The sequence below is a fragment of the Pimephales promelas genome, chromosome 9 (assembly GCF_988280905.1).
Source record: "Pimephales promelas chromosome 9, fPimPro1.hap1.1, whole genome shotgun sequence".
NCBI lineage: Eukaryota > Metazoa > Chordata > Actinopteri > Cypriniformes > Leuciscidae > Pimephales > Pimephales promelas.
This window is the reverse complement of record NC_142777.1, coordinates 2600930-2616592: the sequence shown is the minus strand read 5'-3', so window position 1 is coordinate 2616592 and position 15663 is coordinate 2600930. Positions and strand designations below refer to the sequence as shown.

The following is a 15663-nucleotide window of genomic DNA, read 5'->3' as shown; positions in this document are numbered from 1 at the left end:
ATACTTTTTCGCTCGCCTACTCTTTTTCCCATACTAAATAGTAGGGAAGTATGCGGTTTGGACCATAGACATTATGTCTATGGTTTGGACCGCAGCCAGGGACTGAGAGGTGAAGGGGGGAGGGACAAATGACGGAGTGGGAGATGACAGAAGAAGACGACTGATTGTTGTGTAGATAGTGTCAATTTTAGTCTGAAAACACCTCTGATAACAGAAAACTCTAAATTGTAATATGGACTTCTGTAAAGTTGCTTTGAAATTATGTGTATTGTGAAAAGCGCTATACAAATAAAACAGAAGAGAACCCATTCTGTTTAAATTTTTATTTACACATTTTAAAAAAGAGGACACAGAAAAAAAGGTGTTTACAAGTTTCTCCTAGTAATGCACAAGAACACTGACCTCTTGGACCACAGCTGCAAATCTAAGTAGACTGTGGTGGTTTCAACAAATTTGGGTAAAAAGGACAGAAAAAAACCCATCTTTTTTATCATATTGCTAGACTTATTAGTTTGATTACATTTCCGGTATTACAGTATACCGCAATACACATTGTAATGCAGATTAGGATCTGAGAAAAGATGTCCCAGCTAACAAAGTTAGGTTCTGAGAACGTTTTTCTAACGTTCCATTTTGGTTTTAGGAACGTTAATTTAAAATGTTCTAAAAACGTGGAAATGTCCAGTTTGCTTAACGTTGCTGGAACGGTGTCTTAATGTTTGCAGAACGTTGCTGGAACGTTAGCATAATGTTGTTAGAACGTTATCCTAAGGTTAGCATAATGTTGCTGGAACGTTATGAGAACGTTTATCAAACACAAATAACGTGATAAAGACGTTCCGATAACGTTGTTCTAAGAAAGTTTTTTATCAACGTAATGAGAACGTTCATCAAATACAAATAACGTGATAAAGACGTTCCAAGAACGTTGTTCTAAGAACGTTTTCTCTCAACGTTATACAAGAACGTTAATAACGTTATATGAACGTTCCGAAAACAATATTTTAATAACGTTTTGTCCTAACATTTACACAACTTTTAAAGAACGTTAGTGAATGTTCTGGGAACGTTCCCTGTTAGCTGCTTTTGGATAATGTAAATATGGCACAAAAATATACTCTGTATTTTCACACTTACAGAAAAAACAACTTGTAACATGAATCAGTGAAAACTTGCCCACGTCTTCAGAACATATTCAGAACAAACATAATAAAAGATCAGCATAAATCAAAATTATAGATATATCATTTATATAAGTATTTGAGATGCAAAATCAAAGGAAACATTAATAAAAATATGCCTGATTACATGATGATCAACACAAGAAGATATGATTGATTATATGATAAAATATGGTTGATTTTATGATAAAACATAAACAGGAGCAATATACTGTATATATATATATATATATATATATATATATATGAAGAGTTCAGATGCAAAAGCCTCTAAGTGCCATTTTAAATTTTCTTCTAAAATGATCATTTTTATCAAGCTTGTATATTTAAGTTCAGTGATTTCACTTAAATGGCAATAAAGATTACCTATTAATTGTCATTTAAGTGAAATTACTGAACTTAAATATACAAGCTTGATAAAAATGACCATTCTAGAAGAAAATTTCAAATGGCATTTAGAGGCTTTTGCATCTGAACTCTTCATATATATACTGTATATATATATATATATATATATATATATATATATATATATATATATATATATATTCTTTTTTTACACCCATAGGCCCTAACATAGATCCGGCGCAATCCAGAACCACGCACGAAACAAGTGTGTTTTGCTAGTTTCACCCAGACGCAGTTTTCATTTTCACATCATTGCGCCACGTTGTTTAAATAGTGAATGCATTTGCACACATCTTGCAATCATTGGCAGTTGGTCTGAAAATGAGGTGTGTTCAGGCGCATTATTGGTGCGTTGCTATTTTTAGGAACTGAAATAGACTACGCCATTGACCAATTGAAACCTGGTCTAAAGTCAAAATGGTGCAATATTTATATATATATTTTTTGTTGTTATTGAAAGAGAGAATTAATAATGTGCGTCTATAAACTTATAATGCACACAAACATGCCAAATATTAAAAATAAAAGGATTACAATTTAAAAGATTAATGTTGTGTACATAAAGATATGGTGGAATCTGGCTTGTCTGTAGATGGTCTGCTTGTGTGCTAGAGTTACGTTTTTAGACCATGCACCACGCAAAAGTGGGTTTGGAAATGTCCTAACTGCACTTGCGCCCTGTGCTAGTTAAAAAAAAGGGCCCCATGTTTTTAAATGCAAAAACGAGGTCTGTGTGAACCGGCCCTAATGGATTTTAGTCTATTCTGTCTAATTAGATTTGTGAGTATACCATGTGAGTATTTTACAAAAACAATTTTCAACATCATTCAGAGAAACTATTTCATGTTTATAAAATGTTATGAAATTACAAAAAAAAAAAAACATAGCTAAACGAATGAAAATATGTTTACTGTTTACATATTGAATAACTCAGGTGAATGGAATATATAGGGTTTAAATGGAATATTCAGGAAATAATTGGGAGTTAAAATAATAAAAGCATATTTGGTGGTTTATGATCATTGGCTATTTGAATTTTTAAAAACAAAGTATTTCCAACTTGATTTTTTGACATTCAGATATTTTCATTAATAAACCAATTAACTCTAGCCAAAAAAATAATAATAATAAAATAAAAATCACATTAAAAGACAACCCTTTTTTGCAACATGAACTTAGATTTTGTAAAGGTTGAAGGCTATCTTTTCAATTTCACTATTCTGACCACATTCAAAGAGACAGGCAATGTACTTTTGATCCCCACTCTCTGCCAGATCTGAGTATCCACTTGGACCTTTATTGATGCACTGCATGGTTGTCCATTGCTTGGGATTGGACAGTGGTTTATTCACATAGATTGTGAGATCCTTTCTCTTTTGTTCATCAGATGGATGAGAATAGAGCAGCCATGGACTCTGATCAGAGGAAATCATTTTCAGCACACTGCCTTGGCAACCATTCCCAGTATCTATCAGCTGTGCATATGTAGGCTTGTCAAATTGTTTTCCACCATTCTCGCTTAGAGCCTCGACTCTGTGTTTAGATGTGCTTCGAGCATTGCAGTACAGTTTGCCATCTTCGACCTCAGCCATCTGACACTCATTAGACCACAGATCTTCCATTGGTTTTCCTACATTCCAAGTGCTTCCTTTATCATCGCTATAGAAAGCAAATGCACGTGATACAGGGGAGGATGAAGGATCTTCGGAATGAAAATAATGCACACATGCTGGGATAATCAGTCTCCCACTCTTCATTTGAACACCATGTCCTGGTCCAACAGCAAAGGTGGCCCAGTTTTTCTCCTCTTCACTGATCACATCTTTCAAGTTCGTAATGCCACTCCAGCTTCTGCCAGTGTCCTTACTGGTTGTGTAACAAAGTTGTGTCTGGTTCTTTTTATTGTTTATTTGATCAGATTCAGAGACACCAAAGGGAATGCAAATAAAAAACAGGAAGAGCGTATCAGAATCTTTCTCATAGACCAGACATGGATTCATGCTGCGGTGGTTTGGTAGAAGAGCTAAATTGAGCACCTGGTGACCACTCTGCCACTGAAATAAAAACCATGACATTTTGACTGTTAATGCCTTCAAAAAACTGTGTAAAGAATCTATGAAATAGTTCAGTTGTGAAGACAATTGTCCGTTATGAAAAATATTTAATGAGTTTGGTTAAACATGTCTAGTACCTCAACGTCCGTGTCATTCGTCCACAATCCTCTTCTCATCACAAGCACTTTTGCATCAATATCTTCAGGAGTGTCCCGCTTTTCAGCGAAGGCAAGGTAGGTTTTTTCGGCACTGCTGTAGATGAGAGCTGGAATTCTGTACGTCACCTGCTTTTTTTTAACTTTTGGCTCCTGTTTGAATAATGTTGTTGCTGTTATGTTGTTGGGAGGAATTGAATTCCTTTTTGAAGATGTGATGTTACCCATTGTAAAATTCTTGCTCTATAAACAGAAAGAATAAATAGAAGTATCAGTAACAGTATCACCATGCACTTCTACAACTTGTTTGAATGTATAAATTACATTGCTTGAGATACCAACTCAAATCAAATCAAAATGATTTAGACCTTTTCTTAGAATTATGTTGGCTTGATAAAAGTCCTATAGACTTTCATTGAGGGGGTCAACACTTTTAAACAATAACCGTTCTATGCTTGGTTTCACAGACAGGGCTTAGATTGATTCAGTGTTAGGCCTTAGTTCAAGTGACCTATTGGTAAGCCCCTCCCCTCGAACACAGATGAGCCAATGGCAGTTGAATATCAGTTGTACTGGGACCAGAAATCCGACATCTTTAGGTTTCAGCACCATAGAGAAACGTTGGAATCGGCCAAAATTGATCAAACACATCTTGAGACAAGGTGACATTTGTGACATCCAAGTAGCTATAAACATATGGGTCAGATATTTCAGTGCAAATTGCTTTCAGTTTAAACTATAGAATGTAAAAAAATATGGAGGTATTATCCGTGACGTCACCCGTAGGTTTCTAAAGAGCGTTTTTGAAGCCTAAAGTGGGCGGGGCCGGCCGTCGCCATCTTGGCAGCGCGTCACCTCTCGTCACTATCGGATAAAATTAAATGGGCAAAGTGGCGGAACGTGGGTGCCTCGGGCTAAAGCTAAAGATAAACTTAATTCAGAAATTTGCATCTGTTTGAGTTCAATGATTCAGGTCAAATCATTGTGATATAATGATTATGTTAAAACACAACCAATATCCACAGATCACATTTTCTAGTTGATTATCCGGCTGTTATAACTCAGACAAAATCAAAACTAAATAATGTGGGGGTCAAGAGCCCAACTAAAACAAATACTCATCTCCATAATGGTTACCTTAAATTCCGGTTTTCTCCTTCAGTGATTCTGCTTGTTAACATCAGGTGTCTTCAATAATGCTCAATCATCACTCAGTTATTCACTTAATTGTCTCATTAACTTTAACACTGCTTCAGTGTTCATTTAACACTCAGCTCAGAGTTTGATTGGATGGCTTAAAATGACTTCCATGATGTTGAAGTTACATGAACAAAGAACAAATTATGTTTGTTGACCAAAACGGTCCCACTTTATATTAAGTGGCCCTAATACCTGTGAACTTACATGGTTACTAGATATGTACTAAGTATGTAAGTACAGTGTACGTACACATTGGTACATAGTATTTACAGCTGTAATATGTGTGTAACTACACAAATGTAATAACACACTGAAAGGTATGGGTGAGTACAAATGTGTAACAGGACATTAGTAACAACACTTTTTTAACTAGAGTAAGTACACATGTGTAACAGGCACTATGTAACTACATTTTGTAACAACAATGTATTTACACACGTTCTTCCACTTCCACACAGTCTTCAATACTGTAGTTACTAGTTTGGAAGGCACTGAAACTCCACTGAAATCATGATAATTCCTATGTGTATACCATGTATTTATTGTATGACTGGCAGGACTCACGCTGAATTACAGCTAAAGTTTCCCCTTGTGGTATCAGTGTACTGTACTTACACGGTAACTCCTCTGCACTTGATAGAATGTGTTAAACAATCATAACTTACTGTGTATAATAAAAACAACCAAACCTCTGTACAACTCTGTATTAACAGTGTACTTACACGGTAACTCCTCAGGAAGTGTCCACTTAATATAAAGTGTAAAAGGGCCATAACTTACTGTGTATAATAAAAACAACCAAACCTCTGTACAACTCTGTATTAACAGTGTACTTACACGGTAACTCCTCAGGAAGTGTCTACTTAATATAAAGTGTAAAACGGCCATAACTTACAGTGTAATATACAAAACCCAAAGCTGTGTGCAACACTCTATTAACAGTGTTACATGGTAACTCCTCAGTAACTCTGCACTTGATACAAAGTGTAAAACGGCCATAACTTACTGTGTATTATACAAAACCCAAACCTCTGTACAACACTGTATTAACAGTCTACTCGCGTTGTAACTCCTCAGGAATGGTCCACTTGATGCAGTGTAAAACGGCTTCAACTTAACGAGTAATATAAAAAAAAAACACAAACCTCTGTGCAACACTGTATTAACAGTGTTACATGGTAACTCCTCAGTAACTCTGCACTTGATACAATGTGTGAAACGGCCACAACTTACGGAATCATCATGATTTCAATGGAGTTTCAGTGCCTATTGAAGACTGTGTGGAAGTGGAAGAACGTGTGTAAATACATTGTTGTTACAAAATGTACTTACACAATGCCTGTTACACATGTGTACTTACTGTAGTGAAAAAAAGTGTTGTTACTAATGTCCTGTTACACATTTGTACTTACCCATACCTTTCAGTGTGTTATTACATATGTGTAGTTACACACATACTACAGCTGTAAATACTATGTACCAATGTGTATTTACACTGTACTTACATAAGTACATATCTAGTAACCATGTTCACAGGTATTAGGGTCACTTAATATAAAGTGGGACCAACAAGGCAAAGTTATGTGCAACCGGTGGAACCTGTTTACATGAAAAAGTTAAGTAAAGCCAACACATCATTTTTTTCAGTGAACTACCACTATCATCTGTGGGCAATTACTAGTTTGTTAATCAGAGTTTCTTGTTAGTTAATAATAGTTACTAGATTGTTAATGTTGTGTTACTTATTGGTTCTTGTGTAGTTATTCATTAACGAAGGAACCGTATTGTCATTTTTAGAATATTTGTAGAGAATGTTATCCTATCTTTTGAGAAGAGCATTCAAAGAATAAAAAAAAAAACTTTCCGCTAAAAACATTCCAAGAATGTTAAGGGATAATGTTCTAAAAATGTTATGATTAAACATTTATAGAAGGTCATCTTTAAAATGTTCTTTAAAATATTTGTAAAATATTTAAGAGAATGTTATCCTATAGGAGAACGCACCGGGAACAAAAATAAAACTACCTACTGAAAACATTATTAGAAAACTGCATGGTAATGTTCCCAGAACATTTTTAGAACAAAAAAAAAATGTTCCTGGGAAGTAGAATAAATATACTTAGACCTCTCTTTAATAAAGTAAAGTATACATAAGTGCAATTTTAAGTATATTTATTGAATATATATAACTTTAAGTATATTTTAGAGAAGTATAAAAAGTTGACAGGAAAGTACTTTCTTGTTTTTAGTTTAAAAGAAGTATAATAGCACACTTTAATAAACTTATTTTTCGTAAGGGGCTGTCTTTTCAAACTGTTCCAAATTTTCACAGTTTTCCTGAAAAACTATGATCAAAACTCGGAAAAACTCCCATAGACTTACATCGACGGAATGTTCAGACTTTTCAAACTCCAACTGTCAAAAACTCAAATCCAAACTCCCTGAACCCCATTAGGCTCACTTACAGTTCCATTATTTGTACTATTTCTATTAAAATAAACTCAAACTCTAATCATATGCTCTAAACGGTAACACTTTGCGGTAAGGGTACAATGTGCTATTAATGGTGGCATAACTGTGAACAAAGAAAACATGAAACTATGATCATGCGTAATAAATCATAATTCATGATGATCATCTTAGTTAATGTTTTACTTAAGGTGTTGTTTATTCATGAAGTCATGAATAAAAAATGTTGAACTTGTGTTAGTTTCTGATGATTCATGAGATATTAATGCATGAATAAAAACTAATTCATGTACCCTTACCGTAAAGTGTTACCCTCTAAACTAATATACTCAAAATCTAAACTCAAAAACTCTAAACTTAAACTTTAAATTCATAAACTCAAAATCAAACTCTAAACTATCTCTAAACACTATCTATCTATCTATCTATCTATCTATCTATCTATCTATCTATCTATCTATCTATCTATCTATCTATCTATCTAGATTTTAAAACTACAAACTAAACCTTCAAACTTTAAAAATACTTCAAACTTTCTGGCTAGACTTTTTTAAGCCAAGTTAAATGTTGTAAACAAACGTTTTATATTGTTATTATTACAGTTATTATTATCTAATTTATACTTAAATTGTTGTTTACCATAACCTGTACTGCCATGGTCTCTGTCCTTGTTGATAATTCTCCAATAAACTATGAAAAGCAATACTCACAAGAAAGGTTGTTTTCTGCAGCTATGGATTCTTACAGCAGGTTTTTCTCCACTCTTATGAGGTTTAACCAAAGCATCCTGTATTTATAATAATTCATCAACCAGGAAACAACCTCAAATCTTTAGCTTTTGACTGGTGATTGTTGAAATTTGCCTACCTCCCACACACACACACACACACACACACATGCACACACATACAGAGACGCACCACATACTGTAAGTGACTTCAGCCTATCCTAGAATATCAGAGGTGCACAAAACAGCAAACAATCTCACAGCAATTACAGTTTTTCTGAATTGGTAAAACACATTTCTTGAAATCATAAAGTTTCTCAGTTTCTCAAAACCTTAAACTAAAAAATAAAATAAAATAAAAAAATTCAAACCATATTCAGAGAACTTGTGACTTATCTGGCAAAATCAAACAACTGCCCTCAGATCATTTTATCTGTGCACAAAAACAAAACGTGACATTGAAATTGATATGGGTCTGTGTAACGCTTTGCAGTTCTTTGTTCTGACAACAATCGCTAGATGACACTGGTGTAGCGCTGTCGCCATTTTGGACTGAACCAACGGTTTTACCTGTAATTATACAGCATTTTGTCTGGAAATAACTAGAAACAAAGAAAACAGGGTTCTGCCATCAATGCAAACAGTACATTTTGCAGAGTTAAATTATCTCTATAAGAGTTAAATAAACACTTGGTCCGAGTGTATTTGGTCCCACTCAGAATTGGTGATAAATTCACTCTACTCATGGTGTCAAATTTTCAACACTGCTCTACACTGAACAGTGTTACCACAGTTTAACACTAGGGGAAATTAACTCTGTTTGGTGTTACCATAGTTTAACAATAGGGGAAATTAAATCTGTTTGGTGTTACTATAGTTTAACAATAGGGGAAATTAAATCTGTTTGGTGTTACTATAGTTAACAATAGGGGAAATTAAATCTGTTTGGTGTTACCACAGTTTAACAAATCAGAAATTAACTCTTATTGGTGTTAATATTTCATTAATGTAGAGTTTATTTAAATTTTTAATAGTGAAAAATTCTTGCTCAAGGTAAAATTCTTAAAATCCATTGTGGTGCAACAGGTGAGTAAGTATCAGTATTTTTCATTGTGGTGCAAGTACAGTAAAATAGTTAATCATCCACAATGTCAAATTAACTCTAAAAACAAGTTTTCAAAACAAAGAAAACACATGTCACATTTAAAACATTTATTAAAACAATGAACATTCAGGCTCAGGAAACACTCTTTAACAAAACATACAGTTTCCATCAGTGTTCCACACAACAACACATTGTTGTCTTTCACAGCAATAGTCTTGATCTTACAAAACACTGGCATCTCACATGTTACTTCTGTACAGATAATAAAGTCAGGGCGATACTCAGTGCCGTGGTGTTTGATCCACTTTACAGAATAGACAGCTTCTGACAAACCCACTCCTAGTTTGGAAGCGATCTCTTGGCCACATTTAAGTTCAGAGAGTTCTACCATTTTTCCTGGACCAAGAGACAGTCTGTACTGGCTAAAAGACCCCCTAAGTACGTCACAATACAACATTGGTGCTTTTTGGCTAGTGTTTTGGTGATGTTTTTGAAACTTTTAAATTGCGTTTTAAAAAAATGTTTAGCGCATGTTTAGCTTCATAACGCATACATCACGTGTGAAGAATTGGTCAAATTTTTCTTATAAACTGTGGGTAATGTATCATTATATGATGCTTTGGCAAAAGATTTCTTTCAGGAAATATTTTTTTTAAAGCTGGTGATGTTCAATTATTAAAAAATAAGATAAATGCTCATGCCTTCTGTTAGGACTGGTGAAAATACAATGTTGACAATCTGCAAAAGTAAAAGCAAAAGATGCCAGTGTTTATCATCTCTTTGGACTAAATCAACAAATAATAGGGGCATATTGTGCAATAAGCACCAAGATTGGATTGCATTTAAACCCAAATTGTTGCTTCCATCAAACAGTTTGACCACTGGATGATGGTTCTTCTGCTGATTCTAACTGCACGTCCTGATTTTGCCAAGTGGGAGCTGTCCTGAGACCAATATCTTTATGATGACCCTGGAACAACAACTGCCTCGGCCAATCAACGTTTATGATGTCATCAGAGTGTGCCCCCCATCGAGTCCGCCAAATTTAAAATAAAAAAAACACACACACACCAACAAGCACACAAGTTACAAGGTAAGACCAACGGCTTCTTACATTCTCTTATTAATTAACAGCAGTCTTGTACCACGACTAAACATACTTGTTTTTAGAAAAACGTTAGCATTTTTCCACCACTGAAGTTATGTAACGCTAATAATCTGAACAGTAAAATGAGCAATTGATCAGCATCGCTGACATTCTGGCTCTTAAAATAAAAACTATAAAAGATGAAATTACTGTTTAGATATTTTTTATAGTGTGCCTAGCTAAAAAAAAAAAGGAATTTAGTTTTTTTTTTTACAAAAAACAAACAAACTGGTGCAACAGAAATGTTTACTAAAATCTCTTTAAGTAACATTACGTTAGCATTTGCACATCACACTGACCATTCAGCTTGGTCAGACTGTAGCCTACAGCGTGATTTGCTGCGAGATCCAGGGAGAAACGTTTGAATTAGCTTATTTATTCTGATGTTGTCCTCAGACAATCATATGAATACGTTGACCTCAAGTCGTCTCTGATTTATTCTGTTACATGATGTTGTCCTCAGACCATCATATGAATATGTTGACCTCAAGGTTGATGGGAAGCTAACAGTATCCAACAATGTCCCTGCTGAGGTTGATGGGAAGTTGACCGCATCCAGCCAAGTCCCTGCTGAGGTCGATGGGAAGCTAACAGTATCCAACAATGTCCTTGCTGAGGGTGATGGGAAGCTAACAGTATCCAACAATGTCCCTGCTGAGGTTGATGGGAAGCTCACTGAATCCAGCCATATTCCCGCTGAGGTTGATGGGAAGCTAACAGTCTCCAACAATGTCCCTGCTCAGGTTGACGGGAAGTTGACGGCATCCAGCCGAGTCCCTGCTGAGGTTGATGGGAAGGTCACTGAATCCAGCCATATCCCTGGGATATGGGAAGCTATCCAGCCAAGTCCCAGCTGAGGTTCATGGGAAGCTAACAGTATCCAACAATGTCCCTGCGGAGGTTGATGGGAAGTTGACCGCATCCAGCAAAGTCCCTGCTGAGGTTGATGGGAAGCCAATAGTATCCAACAATGTGCCTGCTGAGGTTGATGGGAAGCTAACAGTATCCAACAATGTCCCTGCTGAGGTTGATGGGAAGCTAACAGTATCCAACAATGTCCCTGCTGAGGTTGATGGGAAGCTAACAGTATCCAACAATGTCCCTGCTGAGGTTGACGGGAAGCTATCGGTATCCAACAATGTCCAGAATGAAGTTAAATTTGCCAGACTTGAGCACAAGCACTCAGAGGTTAATTGATTTAACTTTCAGATCTTGATTTTAGTCAATAAAACAGCTTTTTTACTGGAAAATATCTGCTCTTTTGTTTGATTTATCCTCTTTTGCAATGTGTCCTAATGAACATCTACTGTCCTCAAATATTCCAATGAGGTTTTCATTGCAACTTTAAATGTCTGTCACGATTCCTGTCTTGTGTTTTCCTTGTCTTGTGTGGACTTTAGTTATTTCCTCTTTCTGTGCCATGTTTTGTAGTCCTTTGTAGTTTTTCTTGTTTATAAGTTTCCCCAGGTGTTTCTGATTTACCACACCCCCTTGTTCCCTCATTTAGCTTGTTTGTCTGTGTATTTAAACCCCTGTGTTTCAGTTGTTGGGTGTCGGTCGATGTTTCACTGTAGCGTTGTTTCGAGTTCTTGTTTCTGAGTTTTGTTCTGAGTTCCTGTTTCCAAGTTCTTTGTTCTCCGTGGATTTCCCTTTTTGTTTTGTTTATTATTATTATTAAAAACTGCTTACTGCATTTGGATTCCTCCTTGCTTCCTCAACGTTACAGAGAAACATCGACCGACACCCAACAACTGAAACACAGGGGTTTAAATACACAGACAAACAAGCTAAATGAGGGAACAAGGGGGTGTGGTAAATCAGAAACACCTGGGGAAACTAACAAGAAAAACTACAAAGGACTACGAAACATGGCACAGAAACAGGAAATAACTAAAGTCCACACAAGACAAGGAAAACACAAGACAGGAATCGTGACAATGTCCAAGTCTGATTTGTTTTGGGGCCTGAGAACTGGTTCTGAAGTGGAAGATTTTGAAAATGAACATGTAATATGCATTTGTAGTTTGCACAGATGATAAATTGAGTACATGAGTACTTAACCAAAAGAATAATGGTGGACTTTGTGCTGCAGTTTAACACTTCTCCAATGTGTAGCTTTACTAAAAACAGTGGAGATCTATTTAAATGCATATAAGAATGCTTGTGCACAGGCATGTATAAGGGATAGCCAAATACTGGCCAGGCAGCAGAATGGTGTTTTTGTTGATATGTGCAACCCGGTCTCATCCCAAATCGTCATATAACTGACGTTTTGGGACGTCTTTTGACCATACGTCAATATTCGCCTTTTTAGGGCCCCCTTAAACGTCGGTAGATGAGGTTATGGGATCCTAACTCTACCCCATACCTAAACTTAACCCTAAACCTAACCCGTCACCTAACTGACGTTAAAGGTAAAGCGTCAGTTGTATGACGGCCCGGGATCGCCATCTACCGACGTTTAAGGGGGCCCTAAAAAGGCGGATATTGACGTATGGTCAAAAAACGTCCCAAAACGTCAGTTATATGACGATTTGGGATGAGACTGTGTTAATATGTGAATGGAAATCTCTTGTGGCTGTGATGCCGTCTGTATGTAGAACCTCACATATCTTTTAGTACTTTGTTGATTAAAATGCATCCTAAAACTGCATTTAAAAATTGGCACAATGTGGGTTTTTGGTGAGTATTGCATGTCCCTGTGCAGAATGTGAAGTCACCTTTTTGAAGCACTTTATACAAGTTGTTTGAAAAGCGCTTTACAATGTGCATTTAAGGTGAAGCCAGTTCAGTTGAAAATAAATCATTACATTAATTTAATCTGTAAAGCAGTTGCAAAAAAGTCATCCAATTCAGTTTTCATACAGCATTGTTATTAGATCAAAAATATTGTTGAATTTAAGTATTGTTAAACTTTTACTGATAATTTACTCACCCCCGTGTCATCCAAGATGTCCATGTCATTCCTTCTTCATTCAAAAAGAAATTAAAGTTTTTGATCAACATTCCAGAATTTTTCTCCATATAATGAACTTTACTGGGCACCAAACGGTTCAAAGTCCAAAATACAGTTACAGTGCAAACTGTTCAAATGGCTTTAAACGATTCCAGACGATGAATAAGTGTCTTATCAAGCGAAACGACCGGTCATTTATAAAAAATAAATACAAAAGTTTAAGTTTTATAAGCTGAAATGTTCACCTTGCTCTGTTCTGTGATGCGTGTTTGTGACTATCCTGTTTGAACTCGTTCATCAAAACGAACACATTTTTTTCGAGTCATTTGGTTGATTAAACAAATGAAATGAACGAATTGACTTGGAAAAAGATTCATTAATTTTGATGTTTGCACTGAAACTGTCTTTTGGATCTTGAACCGTTTGGTGCCCAGTAAAGTGATTTATATGGAGAAAAATCATGGAATGTTTTCATCAAAAACCTTAATTTCTTTTCAAGTGAAGAAAGAAAGACATGGACTTTTCTTTATAGTCCCTACCCTGCCCCCAAGGTTGTTTCTCTAAGCCAAATGAAGATATACCTTAACCATAACTAACACTTTGTTAGATTTGCTTATCTTATAGTGGAGGCCCTCTGTCTCGGTCATACTCATCAGCCACACATTACTTTTTGTCAAGCAATGTATACAAGGTCATACAAATTATTCTGTTCTGACCAATTGCGTAGGTTGAGCAAAGCCAGCAAACTGTCATATGCAATGGTGAAAGAATTAAATTAGTCAAGTCTTGTTTGTCTTAAAAAACAGTTTGCATGTTCTTCACTGTACGAAAACAGAACAGACATCATATTTAATGGTGAAGCAATCAAATCTGTGACACATGTTAAATATTTAGGAATAATAATAGAACAACACCTGTCATTTAAAAAGCAAGTAAGAAGGGTTATAAAATAATGTTAAATATAATTTAAATAATTTTTAATTTCTCAATCAGCTGCACTATTTTTGTACATACTCTGATCCTCCCTCACTTGTCTTAGTGTATAACAACTTGGTCACAAGGAGGTGCAACTTCACTTAAGCTGGTGTACTTCCCCCATAAACAAATTATGAAAGTGCTTGACAAAAAAACAAGGGACTATCATCATTGTCCTATTTTATAATGGTTCAATTTTTAAAATTTTAATAATTTTGTATTTTATACTGTTGTAAAAAATGTATTCATAATCTTGCTCCCCCTTCTCGTGCCTGGCCCATAACGGAAGCACTTTGGACTACAGCATCTGCCTGGTGAGATTGGAGATTTTTCGGTTAGAGTAGTGGGGATATGGAGTTCCTTACCCACAAAAATCCGAAGCACTGATAGCTCCTCAATTTTAAAAAAACATGCTCAAGTACTGGCTACTAGAACAAATCTGCAACCATTAATGACTGTGTTGTAAATTATCGGTTTTATATACTGATGTAGTAAATCTTACATTCCTGGACATATGTATTGTTATGTTTTATGTGGTCTATATGTAATATTGTTTGCTTTTTTATTTGTTTACCTGCCCAGATGTAAAGGTAGCAGATGTAAATGAGCTATTAGCTTACTCTGCTGCAATTACTTTTAATTGTGCATTGTCCCTGTAAAAACAAACAATAAAATGAACTGAAATTAAAGGCTTAACAGACTTAGCATATACAACTTGAAAAAAGAACTCCAGAAATAGGTTTGCTGGATTTGCTTCTCAATATTTTTTTCTATATTGTTCATATTTACCAACACATAGCCAGCTTAACATTAAGTCAGTCACCTCAGAAAAATTAAATTACTTCTAATATTATATTCCTTATTACACTGGCAGAATCTGTTCTTGTGTTCAGCATAAACTCATCATGATGGTTTTTCATACAACAAGACTTGTAATAATATGTCATCTTGATTCTCAAGTAAATGTATCTTGATTTAAGAATGTTTAGATTCTCAGGAAGAAAATCTTTTTATTAATATTTGTATTTTTCCATCTTCATGACAAAAACCTTTGATTTGTTCACTGCTTGCAGAATAGTGCTCTGGTAAAAGTAGCAACAGTAATATCTTGACTATTTTTTTTTTATGTTTGACAGTAGTTTTTAAAATAAAGTAGTGCAATGAGCTCAATAATTTTTCAACCAACCAATCAGTGCACGGGAATGTTAACGAGCAGATCCTCTGTCACTAATTTCACAGGAACAAACCCAGGTGATGAAAATCTGTGTTTTTTTTAAAGCCTTGGC

At 35.3% G+C, this 15663-nt stretch overlaps 1 protein-coding gene and 1 pseudogene across 1 annotated transcript; one reads left to right on the top strand and one right to left on the bottom strand.

The window, feature by feature from the left end:
• Window positions 1-1729: 1729 nt before the first annotated feature.
• LOC120494801 (sialidase-3) lies at window positions 1730-8235 on the bottom strand. Its single transcript, XM_039694135.2, has 3 exons — window positions 8178-8235; window positions 3781-4041; window positions 1730-3643 (listed from the first exon to the last, which is right to left on the bottom strand). Exons 2-3 carry the CDS (start codon window positions 4024-4026, stop codon window positions 2765-2767), a joined length of 1125 nt encoding a protein of 374 aa, XP_039550069.2. The 5' UTR covers window positions 4027-4041; window positions 8178-8235; the 3' UTR covers window positions 1730-2764.
• Window positions 8236-10187: 1952 nt separating this feature from the next.
• Window positions 10188-11682, top strand: LOC148977465 (uncharacterized; annotated as a pseudogene).
• The last annotated feature ends 3981 nt before the right edge of the window (window positions 11683-15663 follow it).

Coding starts and splice junctions, on each gene's coding strand:
- LOC120494801 (XM_039694135.2), bottom strand. CDS start 4,026: ATGGGTAACATCACATCTTCAAAAAGGAATTCAATTCCTCCCAACAAC. Junction 3,644..3,780: donor CGAATGACACGGACGTTGAG/GTACTAGACATG, acceptor TTTTTATTTCAG/TGGCAGAGTGGTCACCAGGT.